Genomic DNA, 17,196 nt, shown 5'->3' on the forward strand with positions numbered 1-17,196 from the left:
GGAAGACTTTAACATACAGCCAAGGAAGGGAATAATGAAGCAAGACACCTCAGAAGACAGGTGACGACAGAATTCAAAGAACAGAAAAAGAAAGGATTGATGCAGATGGAAAAAAAAAATTGAGATAAGAGGAAGTTGAAAGAGTTCTTGCCTCGTAGTCTCAAATACTTCTAGTAGATGACATTGCATTTTATTTTACTGGAGTAGGAGGGTGGCTAAAGAATTAAGAGGACACAGAGCTGCCAGAGAATACTGAAGACCTATCTGAGATTGGAAACGTGAATTTTTAAGGGATATAATCCAAAGATATGACTTTCTTCAGCTATGTTCAGTAGCCACGTTATCGGAAACAAGTCAAGTTTTAGGACTGATCTAAGTTTTAGTTTTGTTGGGCAGGTGTGATTGATAGACGAAAAGGGAGTATGAAAGAAAACAGTGATGGGCAAGAAAGAAAAGGAAATTTTAGAAAGGGAATGATGCCAGAGGACAGTTGACAAAATTAGAGGCATTCATGTCTTAAAAAAAGGATAGATATTAGACGTAAGATTTCAAATCCAGAGCAATCCTATAGTACATGGTCACATGAATGATGCTAAAGCAGAGTAGAAAGCATTGTGGACTAAATCGTTGAATTCTTTTTAACCATGGAACATTTATAGTGGCTACAGATACACAACTGACACCACCTACCTTGACAGAGTTTACACTCACAGTATGAAGCTTCCACTCACCACCCCCATACAATTAGTTCAAAATAAGCCTATTCACACTTACTTACCTTCAGTTTCTTAAATCTCTACACACCGAAACGTACATACACAGAAATTCCACCCTCAAAGTTTCCGACAAAAATACATTAAAATGATTTCCCCCTCATCTAAAGAAATTCAACATTTAATACTGACCTGACTTTCTGGCTGTGGTGGTGGGAATGGTGTATACTCCTTCTTAACAGTTTTCTTCTTTGGTTCCTTGCGTTTATTCACATTTTTGTGCTTGAACTGTGGCAAAAATCTTTCCCAACTCTGTGATCTTAACTCAGAATCTTTCGCCAACTCCCGTTTAATCATTAAGGTCTTCAACCATGGCAATATATGAACAAAGTAAACTTTTAATTAAAAAAAAATTTTTTTTTGATGTAGACCATTTTTAAAGTCTTTATTGAATTTGTTACAATATTGCTTCTGTTTTATGCTTTTTGGTTTTTTGGCCGCGAGGCATGTGAGATCTTAGCTCCCCAACCAGGGATCGAACCTGCACCCCCTGCATTGGAAGGCGAAGTCTTAACCACTGGACTGCCAGGGAAGTCCCAAACATTTTTAATTTTAGCAGTCATATGTTTCGCAACCTAAGACATTATCAACATTGTTCCTATAAATAATAAAATTAAAAGGAACAATTCTTAGTCTCTTCAGTAGGATTAAACCAATTCTGGAAACAAAAAATATATAATCTCAAACATGCATAATTAACCAAGCATCAGAAAACCATTAGAAATTTAGACAGAATTATTAAACTGAGATGAAAATAAGACTCAGTTTTTCAACCATTATTTCATTAAAACCTTTAAAATTCAACCTAACAATTAGCAGGGAGAGTTCTTAATTAGTGATGTTTCCTACAAGCAGGAAGCTAGCACCCTGAAATATGACGGAAAGAAAAAAAGTTTCTCATGATCAACAAAACGAAATGTTTTCATACTTCCCCTACTCCATCTGAATTTTATAGACACTGAAACATCAGAGGATGCAAACGAGGCATCAGATGCAAGATGTCCCAATGTAACTCAAAATCGTTTTTTCACCCCAATCTAAGAGTGACTTTTCAACTTAACTTCATTAAATTCAAGGATTGTTTAACAAATATCCATCATAAAACAACTCATTATACCGTGGTTACATTTCCAAGAATAATCAAGAACTTTATGCATACAGGGATATAACAGATCTCTCTCGAAGAGCCTATAATTTGAGTGTTAAATTCCAAAATAGGTTTTAATGCAATCTCAAATATTCCAGACTTTACTTATAGAAAAAGGCAGAATTCAGGACTTCCCCAGTGGTCCAGTGGTAAAGAATCCACCTTCCAATGCAGGGGACACGGGTTCGATCCCTGGTCGGGGAAGATCCCATATGCCACTGGGCATCCCATATGCCACCGGGTGCCTCAACTAGAGAGCCCATGCGCACTGGTGCTGGCGGCCACTAGATAGAAAACCCGCACACCACAACCACAGAGAAGCCCGTGCGCTGCAACAAATGATCCTGCGTGCTACAATGAAAGATCCTGTGTGCTGCAACGAAGACCCAACACAGCCAAACAAAAATCTTTTTAAATAAATTAATTAATTAAAAAAAGAAAAAGGCAGAATTGTAAAAGATCACATCTTTAAATATAATATGTGGGCTCAAACCCCAAGAAAACTGGATTGGTACCATCTACTACAAATCCTATGAAGCTTATTTTATTTGTATTGGAAGTGAATCACTACATTACACTGTCCCCTTCAATAGCTTTCAAACTGTACTCCAAAGAGGCCTAAACTTCCAAAGAAGTAACTATAGGACTGGGATAGAGTTGAGTGGGCTGAACTCTACCCCGATTTACCCCAAATAGCTCTGCTTTATCTGTTTTGTATATTAGGCTTTCATAAAAGATTTACTTTCAAGAAAGGTTTCTGTAGCTAAAAACAACTTTGTAGTAGTATACAGTGAACACTCACTTTAATGTTATAAATTGGATGAATATTCTTCATAGTGTCTAGGACTACTTTTCGAACCTGAAATTTGCAAAGAAAAATGAATCAGTCATGTATAAAGATTTTAGTGAACTAGGTAGACGAGGATTAATATATCACAACATAGCCTATGAACCAGGCAATGGCTACCAAATTGGATACTGTAGTCCCTTCAACTGTTCTGAGTGGCTTCTAGATCTTTCATAATAGTCAACCTCCCTTGGATACAATGAAGTCTCTCAACTTTACTGATAAAAAGCTATACACAGAATTAACACAACACTCTGGAGCTGTAAAATTTAGGGGGAAGAGGGCTGGATTTAGAGTTAGAATATATGCACTCAAATAGTGGGACTGCCACTTCATACAACAAAGGCACTTAATTTTCCTATTCCAGCTTTTTCATTTGTAATATGGAAATAAAACTACCTTAAGGATCTGTCATAAGAAGTAAATAATATACTTAGACTCTACAAAACTGTGAAATATTCAAAATATTTAAGTTATTATTGCCCCATGAGAAAAAAGCAGATAACTTATGAGAAAGAGGTCCAATAGAATTAAGGTTAAAGGCCCTGGAAAGCAAGTAAGACCTCACTGCCAGATACAGATAACAAAAGCCTCAAAAGGAGTTAATAGAAAGAGTATCTGCTCCACAGATTTTTCTCATAACATCTGACAAGCTAAAGAAGATGTTCATAAAAACATTAACATTCAAAGAAAATATATCTTAAAGGAAGTTTTCTGAGCCTGACCTCTGCTGGCTGAATACATTACTGCAAAGAACAAGATCTGTTCAATTCTCCAGTCATTAAAATGCATGTAGGGGCTTCCCTGGTGGCGCAGTGGTTGAGAGTCTGCCTGCCGATGCAGGGGCCACGGGTTCGTGCCCCGGTCCGGGAGGATCCCGCGTGCCGCGGAGCGGCTGGGCCCGTGAGCCATGGCCACTGAGCCGGCGTGTCCAGAGCCTGTGCTCCGCAACAGGAGAGGCCACAACAGTGAGAGACCCGCGTACCGCAAAAAAAAAAAAAAAAAAAAAAAATGCATGTAATTACTTTGTGTTTCTTATGTTTGCTACAGACTGAGACCTTAAATGCCCACTTAAAATTCGAGTGGAGGGAGTAATGATGTGCAGACCTCCTAATTCAGAAATGGATTTCTCTTCAGTTACCAAAGGTTGGCCATAATATGTTAGGGTCCAGGAAATTACATGAATTCCCGCAAATTACATGAAGAATTTACTAATGGAAAATCAAAGCATATTCTAAAAATATATATATAAAACAATATATTATCCAATGAACTATTATATTATTTCATTTATTCTCTGTGGAAAATTAACTGAAGAGAATAAATAGTTCTCACCTCTTTTAAGCCACTAAAAGGTCCAATGGCTGAAACCGTGTTTCCCTGTACCATAATGTAACAGTTTGTTAAGAGTTCCAACGCCTACATCAAAAGAGCAATAAGTTGAAATTCAGTACACTTAAAAACTAACAAAAGAGGAAGACATACTTTTTCACTAATAAAAAGTACCTTCAACGTAGATCCTTTGGGACCAATAAGCCGTTGTCTCCTTTTTACAAATCTTTCTTTATTTCTTACTAAAGAACCTATTTTAATGATGTCACATGCAACATCATCCTGAAGAATTCGTACTGCCTTTTGGGAAAATAAAAAAGAAAACTCCATCAATATTCTTGACAAGTACATATCTTCTGCAAGCCAAGAAATTTAAGCACAGTTAAGCACAAAAATGAAAACTTTATGGTGTAGGAAGAGACGCAGTGTTATATGTTGTCTCTAATGTTGAGGCAAATAAAGCAAAGTCTCTGTAATTCTTAATTTACCTGTTCAAATGAAACACTCCTTGCTAACAGTTTTATTAGGTCTCTGGCCCTAATGATGATATATGGATCAAATGTCTTCTTTGTTGTACAGACAGTCATGCTGCCCTCGATCAGGTCCAGGGTTGCATTAACATGCTACAATACAAAAAGAGCAAACAAGCAGTTGTCTGAAAATGAATTCAATTTTAGATAATTACATAGCCGATCCTAACCAAATTAATAATTTGTCTGCCATTAAGCTATCTCAAAATTCATTAACTCTCTCCTTGAAGAAGCTAGAAAGTTAATGTAAATAATTGATTACTGTTAGACTTCAAAGAATATAAAAAACTCAGGCAATTGAAAACATTTATAATTGGCTTTAGAATAATTTATACTTATTGGAATAAAGATTATCTCTAGTTTAAAAAATATATATCAGTCAAAATGAGGCTACCTTTTTAAATTAAGGTAAAAATGTAAAGCTATATAATTTCCCTACCTTGGCTGGATCCAGCTCTAATCTCTAATCTGCTCCCTAGAGTGAGAATGGACTTTCCCTTTCAAACTTTTTTCTAGCTGGTTTGTATTAGCTAAATACAAAGTAAAAACAAATTATCATAGGTTTAAAAATAAAAGCAGTGATTATGATTACTACAGTGATTAAAACTATGCATTAACTTTCAAATGGAAGAATCAGATTTCAACAAAGCAAATAAAAATGCTGTTTTCTAACTTGTGAGCATAATCTGAAGAATATTTCAATATAGTGAATGACGAACAATTAAACCTAAGGTTAGGTGTCTATAAGTTTACGAAAAAACCCCCCAAATTGAGTCTAATCTCCGATGTAGACAGCTGTAAAACACGCCTGCAGTTTGCTAAACCATCCTCATACCTAATGCACACAAATGACTCTAGAGCAGTGCCACAGCTGACAAATACATTTTCTATCAATCTAGTGTACATACACACAGGTGAACCAAAAGCTTCATTAAATGATACTTATCCTTACCACATGTGATACATTGATGTATTTTTTTCTAAAGGCTCATTATATCCACTAAATTGACTTCTTGATTCACTAAGGGGTCTCAATCCAGTTTGAAAAATAAAATCAAATACACTGCTCTAGGGGCACGGCAGAGGAAAGTTAAACAATGCCAGGAGTATGCCTCAGCTCAAACTGTACACGTTCGTGGCAACCATTATAGTAGCAGACATTCTGAAATTTGGAGTTCACAAGTGAGTTTCAGACCATCTGTGAATCCCCTAAATATTTAAAGGCATGTGAATTTTTCCAAGTAATCTATTATTCACAAAACTAAAAACAAATGAACTGTAAGGATAATTATCTAGTCTGTTTAAAATATCAAAGGAATCAAATTAACCAGCTATGGTAGCACCTTTAAAAAAAAATCCATCAGCACACATTCAGTTACTTAAAAGATATAAGCAAAAACAAAATCTCAAAGAAATACATAAGATATGCATACATGTTCACTCAAGGCTTTCTGTACCAATGGCCAGCACTCTTTCAAGTAAGCCTCTCTATATTTTGGAAACAAAGTTGCAAAACTGCTCTCCTCCAAGAGTCCTCTGGGATTGTCCTCTTTGGAAAAAGCTGGCTCCTTCCAACCATCAGGAACAGTGAGGAGTTCTGATTCATCTACAAAGGGGGAAAAATCCATACATCAGATTTAACTTCTTTTGGACACTTTTTGAACACTTGTATGCATACATTCACAAGCTTCCCAATACTCTCCTCGCATTTCCTTTTCCTCTGCTTTTTATATTATTCAACAGTCCAAGAACGTGCCTCTGTCATTATCACCAAAATACTGTATTAAAATTGTATGTATTTCAGTCGCCTCAGAAGACAAAGTTCCTTAAGGGCAGGGACTCTTCTTCGATCCACACTTATTGGCATACACCTGGTACATATTCAACACTTACAAACTTCTACTGCACCACACTATCTTAGAGTTGAAGATCCAAACACCATTTTGTTTACATTACTATTTTAAATATAAGTAACCTTTCAGACTCAATGAAGTGCAGCCTATGTGTATATATATACGTGCATGTGTGTGTACATAAAACTTTCAAAAGCTTGATCCCAGTGTACCCTTTCAGTTAATATTCACTAGTACAGGGTTTTAGGTTTTCCAAAGACCTTTCACGTGCGTTATTTCTGTATTCTCTCACGACTACAAAAGGTAGGAAGAACTGGTATTATTATTCCCATTTTATAAAAGATATTCAGTTCAAAAACTTTAAGTGACTTGTAAGGGAATATGAAGCTCAGTCTAGGTCTCCTCTCACTAGAACAAAATGCCTCCTAAGGGCTATAAATTATTTCCCATATCATTTATCAAAACTCCTGGTCCTGGATTTTAAGAACCTCTTAAATCCAACAGCTGTACTTTAATTCAGTACTACTCAAAGATATGATCCATAGGCCTGAAGCACCAGCATAAACTGAGAGTTTGTTAGAAATGCAGTTCTTGGGCTCCATCCAGACCTACTAAATGTGAATCTCTGGGATGAAGCCCAGGAATCTTTCTTAACAGTCTCATGACGAGATTCCTATGCATACTAAAGTTTAAGAAGCAGGTCTTATAGTTCATGTTATCCACTCCAGTCAGGTAAACTTGCTTTCTGTTTCTTAGGTAAACTTGCTTTCTGTTTCTTATACTCACATCCACTTTGTTACTTCTGGTTCAAATCACAGAGAATTAGCTAGTCTTTATTTATCGTTCACTTCTCAATATCCCCCCCCAAAACCCTCAAATTCTACAATAGTGATTACTTAAAATGCATATCTGACCAAGATCTTACCCAATTTAAACACTTAAATGATTATGAATTTAAAAAAAACAAAGAAAAAAAACCCACTGGCTAAGGAAATCAACAGGAGTTTCACAATGGAGGAAGTACAAATAGCCCCAAAATATGTAAAGATGCGTAATCTCATTAGTAATCAGGAAAGTCTGATTTAAAAACACAATCAGATATGATTTCACACTTAACAAAATGACAGAAATGAAAAATTCAGGTAACAGCAAGTGTTAGTGCTCATCTACTGATATCGGGAGTGTAAAGCAGCACAACTCCTTTGGGAAGATTTAGCATTATTTGCACATGCCCTACCCTACAATTCAAGGATTCCAATCCCATGTAAGGTACGTAACCAGAGAAACTCTCTAACATGTCAACAAGGAGGTATGTACACAGATATTTATACCATATTGTTTATAATAACAATGGGAACAATAAAATGTCCAGCAACATTAAAATGAAAATACAGAGATTGCCTCATCCACCAGAGGGCAGACAGCAGAAGCAAGAAGAACTACAATCCTGCAGCCTGTGGAACAAAAACCACATTCACAGAAAGACAGACAAGATGAAAAAGCAGAGAGCTATGTACCACATGAAGGAACATGATAAAACCCTAGAAAAACAACTAAATGAAGTGGAGATGGGCAACCTTCCAGAAAAAGAATTCAGGATAATGATAGTGAAGATGATCCAGGACCTCAGAAAAATAATGGAGGCAAAGACCAAGATGCAAGAAATGTTTAACAAAGACCTAGAAGAATTGAAGAACAAACAAACAGAGATGAACAAAACAATAACTGAAATGAAAACTACACTAGAAGGAATCAATAGCAGAATAACTGAGGCAGAAGAACGGACAAGTGACCTGGAAAACAGAATGGTGGAATTCACTGCTGCGGAACAGAATACAGAAAAAAGAATGAAAAGAAATGAAGACAGCCTAAGAGACCTCTGGGACAACATTAAACGCAACAACATTCGCATTACAAGGGTCCCAGAAGGAGAAGAGAGAGAGAAAGGACCAAGAAAATATCTGAAGAGATTATGGTCAAAAACTTCCCTAACATGGGAAAGGAAATAGCCACCCAAGTCCAGGAAGTGCAGCGAGTCCCATACAGGATAAACCCAAGGAGAAACATGGCAAGACACATAGTAATCCAATTGGCAAAAATTAAAGACAAACTATTGAAAGCAGCAAGGGAAAAACGACAAATAACATACAAGGGAACTCCCATAAGGTTAACAGCTGATTTCTCAGCAGAAACTCTACAAGCCAGAAGGGAGTGGCATGATATATTTAAAGTGATGAAAGGGAAGAACCTACAACCAAGATTACTCTACCCAGCAAGGATCTCATTCAGATTCAACAGAGAAATCAAAAGCTTTACAGAAAAGGAAAAGCTAAGAGAATTCAGCACCACCAAACCAGCTCTACAACAAATGCTAAAGGAACTTCTCCAAGTGGGAAACACAAGAGAAGAAAAGGACCTACAAAAATGAACCCAAAACAATTTACAAAATGGTCATAGGAACATACATATCGATAATTACCTCAAACATGAATGGATTAAATGCTCCAACCAAAAGACAAAGGCTTGCTAAATGGATACAAAAACAAGACCCATATATATGCTGTCTACAAGAGACCCACTTCAGACCTAGGGACACATACAGACTTAAAGTGAGGGGATGGAAAAAGATATTCCATGCAAATAAAAATCAAAACAAAGCTGGATTAGCAATACTCATATCAGATAAAATAGACTTTAAAATAAAGAATGTTACACAGAGGCAAGGAAGGACACTACATAACGATTAGAGGATCAATCCAAGAAGAAAATATAACAATTATAAATATATATACACCCAACATAGGAGCACCTCAATACATAAGGAAACTGCTAACAACTCTAAAAGAGGAAATCGACAGTAACACAATACTAGTGGGGGACTTTAACACCTCACTTACACCAATAGACAGATCATCCAAAAGAAAATAAATAAGGAAACAGAAGCTTTAAATAACACAATAAACCAGATAAATTTAATTGATATTTATAGGACATTCCATCCCAAAACAGCAGATTACACGTTCTTCTCAAGTGAGCACGGAACATTCTCCAGGATAGATCACATCTTGGGTCACAAGTCAAGCCTCAGTAAATTTAAGAAACTGAAATCATATCAAGCATCTTTTCTGACCACAATGCTATGAGATTAGAAATGAATTACAGGGAAAAGAATGTAAAAAACACAAACACATGGAGGCTAAACAATACATTACTAAATAACCAAGAGATCACTGAAGAAATCAAAGAGGAAATCAAAAAATATCTACAGAAAAATGACAATGAAAACACGACGATCCAAAACCTACGGGATGTAGCAAAAGCAGTTCTAAGAGGGAAGTTTATAGCTATACAAGCTTACCTCAAGAAACAAGAAAAATCTCAATCAATCTAACGTTACACCTAAAGGAACTAGAGAAAGAAGAACAAACAAAACCCAAAGTTAGCAGAAGGAAAGAAATCATAAAGATCAGAGCAGAAATAAATGAAATAGAAACAAAGAAAACAATAGCAAAGCTCAATAAAACTAAAAACTGGTTCTTTGAGAAGATAAACAAAATTGATAAACCATTAGCCAGACTCATCAAGAAAAAGAGGGAGAGGACTCAGATCAATAAAATTAGAAAGGACTCAAATCAATAAAATTAGAAAGGACTCAAATCAATAAAATTAAAAAGGAGAAGTTACAACAGACACCGCAGAAATGTAAGGCATCCTAAGAGACTACTACAAGCAACTCTATGCCAATAAAATGGACAACCTGGAAGAAATGGACAAATTCTTAGAAAGGTATAACCTTCCAAGACTGAACCACGAAGAAATAGAAAATATAAACAGACCAATCACAAGTAATGAAATGGAAACTGTGATTAAAAATCTTCCAACAAACAAAAGTCCAGGACCAAATGGCTTCATCACAGGTGAATTCTATCACACATTTAGAGAAGAGCTAACACTTATCCTTCTCAAACTCTTCCAAAAAACTGCAGAGGAAGGAACACTCCCAAACTCATTCTATGAGGCCACCATCACCCTGATACCATAACCAGACAAAGATGTTACAAAAAAAGAAAGCTACAGGCCAATATCACTGATGAACATAGAAGCAAAAATCCTCAACAAAATGCTAGCAAACAGAATCCAACAACACATTAAAAGGATCATACACCATGATCAAGTGGGATTTATCCAAGGGATGCAAGGATTCTTCAATATATGCAACTCAATCAATGTGATACATCATATGAACAAACTGAAGAATTAAAAACCATATGATCATCTCAATAGATGCAGAAAAAGCTTTTGACAAAATTCAAAACCCATTTATGATAAAAACTCTCCAGAAAGTGGGCATAGAGGAAACCTACCTCAACATAATAAAGGCCATATACGACAAACCCACAGCAAACATCATTCTCAATGGTGAAAAACTGAAAGCATTTCCTCTAAGATCAGGAACAAGACAAGGATGTCCACTCTCACCACTATTATTCAACATAGTTTTGGAAGGCCTAGCCACAGCAATCAGAGAAGAAAAAGAAATAAAAGGAATACAAATTGGAAAAGAAGAACTAAAACTGTCACTGTTTGCAGATGACATGATACTATACATAGAGAATCCTAAAAATGCCACCAGAAAACTACTAGAGCTAATCAATGAATTTGGTAAATTTGCAGGATACAAAATTTTTTCTTGTTTTATTTTTTATTTTGACCCCATTTACTTTTTAAATTAAATTTTCATTTAAGATCATTGTAGATTCACATGAAGTTAAGAAATACAGAGGAGTCCTGTATTGTTCACCCTGTTCTCCCCAATGGTAAAATCTCACATAACTATAGTACAGGATATTGACATTGACACAATCCTTTGATATTATTCAGATATCACTAGTTTCATGCATGTAATCACCACCACAGTTATGACAAAAAGCAGTTTCACTGCTTTTTCACTGCAAGTACAAGCCATTGGTACTTGAAACAACTTGGATGTATCTTCAGAAAATACATCCAAGTTGTTGCAAGTACCAATGGCTTGTTCTGAAGATACATCCAAGTTGTTGCAAGTACATCTGAAGATACATCCAAGTTGCTGCAAGTACCAATGGCTTGTTCCTTTCTATTGCTGAGTAATATTCCATGGTATGGATGAACCAGTTTGTTTAACAATTTACCCACTGAAGGACATTTGGGTTGTTTCTAGTTCTAGGCTATTACAAGTAAAGCTTCTGTGAACATTCACATACAGGTTGCTGTGTGAATATAAGTTTTATCTGTCTGGGATAAATGTCCAAGAATGCAATTGCTGGGTCACATGGTAATTGCACATTTAGTTTTATAGGAATTTGCCAAACGCTTTCCCAGAGTGGTTGTATCATGTTTAAGGTCCTATTAGCAATGTATGAATGATCCAGTTTCTCCACATATTCTCCAGCATTTGCTGTTGTCATTTTTTTTAAATTTTAGTCATTTCAATAGGTATGCAGTGATATCTCTTTGAAGCTTACATGTGCATTTCCCTAATAGCTAATGATGTCAAACATCTATTCATGTGTTTATCTGCCACCTGTACATATTCTTTTTTTCCACACACACACTCTGTATTTTATTTTTACAAGAGAAAAATAAACTGACACCAAGCATTGTAAATGGATGACCACAACAAAAGCAACAATGATTGCAATTACCAAACATGAAACACACTCATACTATGTCATAATATTGACCTTCAGTCCAGTAATCCTCCACTGTAACAGGTCCTTTACTTTGCAGTGAAAATTGATTTGTATATTTTTTGCCTCTGAGTCCTTGTGGGATTTTTTTTTTATTCAAACAGAAAATTAATGCACAGAAATCTCTTGCATTCTTATACACTAATGATGGAAAATCTGAAAGAGAAAGAAACCCTCCCATTTATCATTGCAACAAAATGAATAAAATACCTAGGAATAAATGTACCTAGGGAGACAAAAGACCTCTATGCAGAAAACTATAAGACACTGATGAAAGAAATTAAAGATGATACCAACAGATGAAGAGATATACCATGTTCTTGGATTGGAAGAATCAATATTGTGAAAATGACTATACTACCCAAAGCAATCTACAGATTCAATGCAATCCCTGTCAAATTACCAATGGCATTTTTTATGGAACTAGAACAAAAAATCTTAAAATTTGTATGGAGACACAAAAGACCCCGAATAGCCAAAGCAGTCTTGAGGGAAAAAAACAGAGCTGGAGGAATCAGACTCCCTGACTTCAGACTATACTACAAAGCTACAGTAATCAAGACAATATGGTACTGGCACAAAAACAGAAACATAGATCAACGGAACAAGATAGAAAGCTCAGAATTAAACCCACACACCTATGGTCAACTAATCTATGACAAAGGAGGCAAGGATATACAATGGAAAAAAGACAGTCTCTTTAATAAATGGTGCTGGGAAAACTGGACAGCTACATGTAAAAGAATGAAATTGGAACACTCCCTAACACCATACACAAAAGTAAACTCAAAATGGATTAGAGACCTAAATGTAAGACCGGACACTACGAAACTCTTAGAGGAAAACAAAGAAAGAACACTCCTTGACATAAATCACAGCAAGATCTTTTTTGATCCACCTCCTAGAGTAATGGAAATAAAAACAAAAATAAATGGGACCTAATGAAACTTCAAAGCTTTTGCACAGCAAAGGAAACCATAAACAAGATGAAAACCAACCCCCAGAATGGGAGAAAATATTTACAAATGAATCAACGGACAAAGGATTAATCTCCAAAATATATAAAGAGCTCATGCAGCTCAATATTAAAGAAAGAAGCAACCCAATTCAAAAATGGGCAGAATACCTAAATAGACCTTTCTCCAAAGAAGACATACAGATGGCCAAGAAGCACATGAAAAGCTGCTCAACATCACTAATTATTAGAGAAATGCAAATCAAAACTACAATGAGGTATCACCTCACACCAGTTAGAATGGGCATCATCAGAAAATCTACAAACAACAAATGCTGGAGAGGATGTGGAGAAAAGAGAACCCTCTTGCACTGTTGGAGGGAATGTAAATTGATAGAGTCACTATGGAGAACAGTATGGAGGTTCCTTAAAAAACTAAAAATAGGGCTTCCCTGGTGGCGCAGTGGTTGGGAGTCCGCCTGTCGATGCAGGGGACGCGGGTTCGTGCCCCGGTCCGGGGGGATCTCGCGTGCCGCGGAGCGGCTGGGCCCGTGGGCCATGGCCGCTGGGCCTGCGCGTCCGGAGCCTGTGCTCCGCGGCGGGAGAGGCCACAGCAGTGAGAGGCCCGCGTACCGCAAAAAAAAAAAAAAACAAAAAAAAACTAAAAATAGAATTACCATATGATCCAGCAATTCCACTACTGGGCATATACCCAGAGAAAACCATAATTCAAAAAGACGCATGCACCCCAATGTTCACTGCAGCACTATTTACAATAGCCAGGTCATGGAAGCAACCAAAATGCCCATCGACAGACAAATGGATAAAGAAGTTGTGGTACATATATTCAATGGGATATTACTCAGCCATAAAAAGGAACAAAATTGGGTCAGTTGTTGAGATGTGGATGGATCTAGAGACTATCATACAGAGTAAGTCAGAAAGAGAAAAACAAATATCGTATATTAATGCATGTATGTGGAACCTACAAAAATGGTACAGATGAACTGGTTTGCAGGGCAGAAGTTGAGACACAGATGTAGAGAACGTATGGACACCAAGGGGGGAAAGCCGCGGGGGGTGGGGATGGTGGTGTGATGAACTGGGCAATTGGGATTGACATGTATACACTGATGTGTATAAAACTGATTACTAATAAGAACCTGCTGTATAAAAAAATAAATAAAATAAAATTTAAAAAAAACGAATACTAAACTTACTTCGGGTTATTTGTATGGAAATGTGTTAATATAAATGTTTCGGACATTACATGAAATTCCTAAAATCTTATATGTTCTGGTATAATTTATAGGTCATAATTCTAGTTATTATTTTAAAATGTATACCTCAGAAATAACTAAATTTCCCTGTCAATTGCATTATTATGAACTTTCATCAAATCTTTAACCGTGGTCATTTTTTAAGTCTTTTGTCATTTACAGACAGTTCTGGGTGTACTCTGATGCTTTTGCAAAAATGTTCCTATAAAAGGGTTTCATCTTCAAGGAATTCATGGAAAAGACTCTGAGAAGTACAGGTTTCTGGTAACTGACTATACTGCTGAACTGAAGGAATAAGCATTTTCAGAACTCTAATAGAAAACGGATGAATTCATAAAAGTGCTAACAAAAGATCAAGATGAAAAAAAATTAATTACATGGGACCGAATGAACTGATGAGGATGATTATAATTTTTGTGACTTTCTGTTTGAAGAAGAAAAAAGAGACTGTAAAACGTTGTTGTTTAAATTATATTGCTTTTGTGGATTTAAAGTGGGTTTATAATTGTATATTATAATATATTTAGTATAAAAATAGAACGTTAAAAAAAAGAGACACATGCACCCCAATGTTCATTGCAGCACTATTTACAATAGCCAGGTCATGGAAGCAACCGAAATGCCCATCGACAGATGAATGGATAAAGATGTGGTACATATATACAATGGAATATTACTCAGCCATAAAAAGGAATGAAATTGGGTCATTTGTTGAGACGTGGATGGATCTAGAGACTGTCATACAGAGTGAAGTAAGTCAGAAAGAGAAAAACAATATAGTATATTAACGCATATACGTGGAATCCAGAAAAATGGTATAGATGATCTTATTTGCAAAGCAAAAATAGAGACACAGATGTAGAGGACAAGCGTATGGACACCAATGGGGGAAAGTGGCGAGGGGTGGGGGTGGGTGTGTTATAGAAAAAGAAAATGAAAACATAAATTAGCCTGTATTCATACAAGGGAACATCATATAGTAGGGAAAAGAATAAATCACAGCTACAAGTATTGCCCTGATTGAATAATAACAACAAAGTTTAGCCTAAGAAGCAAGACACAGAAGAATATCTACAATCCTTTCTCATTCATATAAAATTCAAAAACTGACGAAATTAAAACATTTTGTGCATAGGTGGTCAAGATTATGAAGAAAGGAAACAGAATAATCAACACGATTCAGAATGGTTACTTTAGGGCATGTAGGGGGCTCTGGGGGTATGGTAATGCTCTATTCTACTTAATGGTCTGAGTGTGCTCCTTTTGGTTTTATTCTTTAAGCTGCATATATACTGTCCTCTCTGCCATACGCTTAATTAAAACAACAACGAATCACGTTTAATATCTCCCTTATGCCTATACAATGAGAGTTCAAGGTTTTTAACACTTCCAATAAGTCTGGTTGAGCAGGCCCCGGGCTATTTCTCTGGCCTTTCTTTCTGTCAATCATACAGAAGTTAATGGATAAAACAAGACTGCAAAGCAAGAGAGCAATTAACGCAGTTGAAAGAACAGGAATTGTGTTGGCAATACTTCAGCAACCCGATACACAACAATAATAAACGTTCCAAAATTTCTTCACTGGCTGACAAACTAGCACTAAAAACACGCCTGGTATCTCCTTCTATCACTATGTCTGACTCAGTCCTTCATTATCACTCTATCACTCGTTCACTCATATGCATAACGACCTCCTACTCCCACCTCATCCCACCCCTCACTCTGCCAACGATTTCCAGACACCGCGGCGAGTTTAAGGTCCCGAAGCGCCCTCCTCATTCTTTTACAGAAGACGCATCCAGCAAGACCCCTACTTTGGGGGTTTCCAGCAAAAGCAATTAGTTAGGAACACGCGCCGGCGCCATACAGGCCAGTCGTTCCTGCGAGTCCGGCCAACAACCCCAACCTTCAGCAATTACAGGTACTTAACTTCAAGGCGGCGTTACACGTTCCAAGGCGGCGTTACACGTTCCCAGCCAGCGAAAGGAAAAAACCCCAACTCAAAACCCCCAAACCCCAGTCTTTGGTTTTCAAACAACCTCACCTCGGCTCTCCGGCTTCGGCTTCTGGCTACGAAATTCACTTTTCCTAGACGCTGCAGCTTGTCCGTCCTGCTTGGAGGACGCCATCTTCAAACTGCTTCCCGTGCTACCGGAAGTGAACCCTTTCTTAAATCCTACCGGCTAAAATCCCCGTGCTCAAAGTGAGTTCCGCAGAACTCAGACGAGATCTGCGCAGTCTCCGTGTGTGCTTAAGCTAGAGCCCGTGTATTTGCGTACACTACTACGCTTCTCCCGCGGAGCCAATGGCGAGCCGGAGACTTCTCTTCCCGGACGCACTGCAACTACGGAGTTTCACAGCATGCTGGGAATTGCAGTTTAGCACTGGGGGTGAGTCGGAGACGGTTTTATCTATCATTTTCTCTTGGCCTCAGGGTCTAACGCGGAACGCATTTAGCCGGAGTGCAACCTGAATCGTACTGATATCACTCGTTCACTCATTCGATAAATATTTATATGATCGACCAATATGTGCTAAGCGTTGGGAAGTGGTACAGATATGAGAATATACGGTCCATGATGGCAAGAAGCGACAGTAATAACTACCATTTATTGAGAGACTACTTTGTGCCGGGCACTTTATTTGCATTATTTCTAATCCTTAAAACAAAAACAAAGTTAAAACCTCTTTAAGGTTGATTTATTTTTGGAAAGTAAGCTTTCAAAGTCATTGCTTCTGATGGTTACTTT

The 17,196-nt window shown here is 37.0% G+C and overlaps 1 protein-coding gene across 3 annotated transcripts in view; it reads right to left on the reverse strand.

The window, feature by feature from the left end:
• The window catches only part of KRR1 (KRR1 small subunit processome component homolog), a 20,583-nt gene extending 3,995 nt beyond the window's left edge, over positions 1-16,588 (reverse strand). The window contains exons 1-7 of one of the 3 annotated variants that reach the window (XM_060025271.1): positions 16,491-16,588; positions 6,063-6,235; positions 4,588-4,722; positions 4,274-4,399; positions 4,103-4,186; positions 2,723-2,779; positions 906-1,076 (exon numbers count right to left, since the gene is read on the reverse strand). In XM_060025271.1, the coding sequence (XP_059881254.1) occupies positions 906-1,076; positions 2,723-2,779; positions 4,103-4,186; positions 4,274-4,399; positions 4,588-4,722; positions 6,063-6,235; positions 16,491-16,575 (831 nt within the window). In that variant the 5' untranslated portion in view covers positions 16,576-16,588. The remainder of the gene's footprint in view (positions 1-905; positions 1,077-2,722; positions 2,780-4,102; positions 4,187-4,273; positions 4,400-4,587; positions 4,723-6,062; positions 6,236-16,490) is intronic. The other 2 variants (XM_060025272.1, XM_060025273.1) reach the window with 2 other exon arrangements.
• Between the last annotated feature and the right edge of the window lie 608 nt (positions 16,589-17,196).

This window comes from Delphinus delphis, chromosome 11 (genome assembly GCF_949987515.2).
Source record: "Delphinus delphis chromosome 11, mDelDel1.2, whole genome shotgun sequence".
Classification (NCBI taxonomy): domain Eukaryota; kingdom Metazoa; phylum Chordata; class Mammalia; order Artiodactyla; family Delphinidae; genus Delphinus; species Delphinus delphis.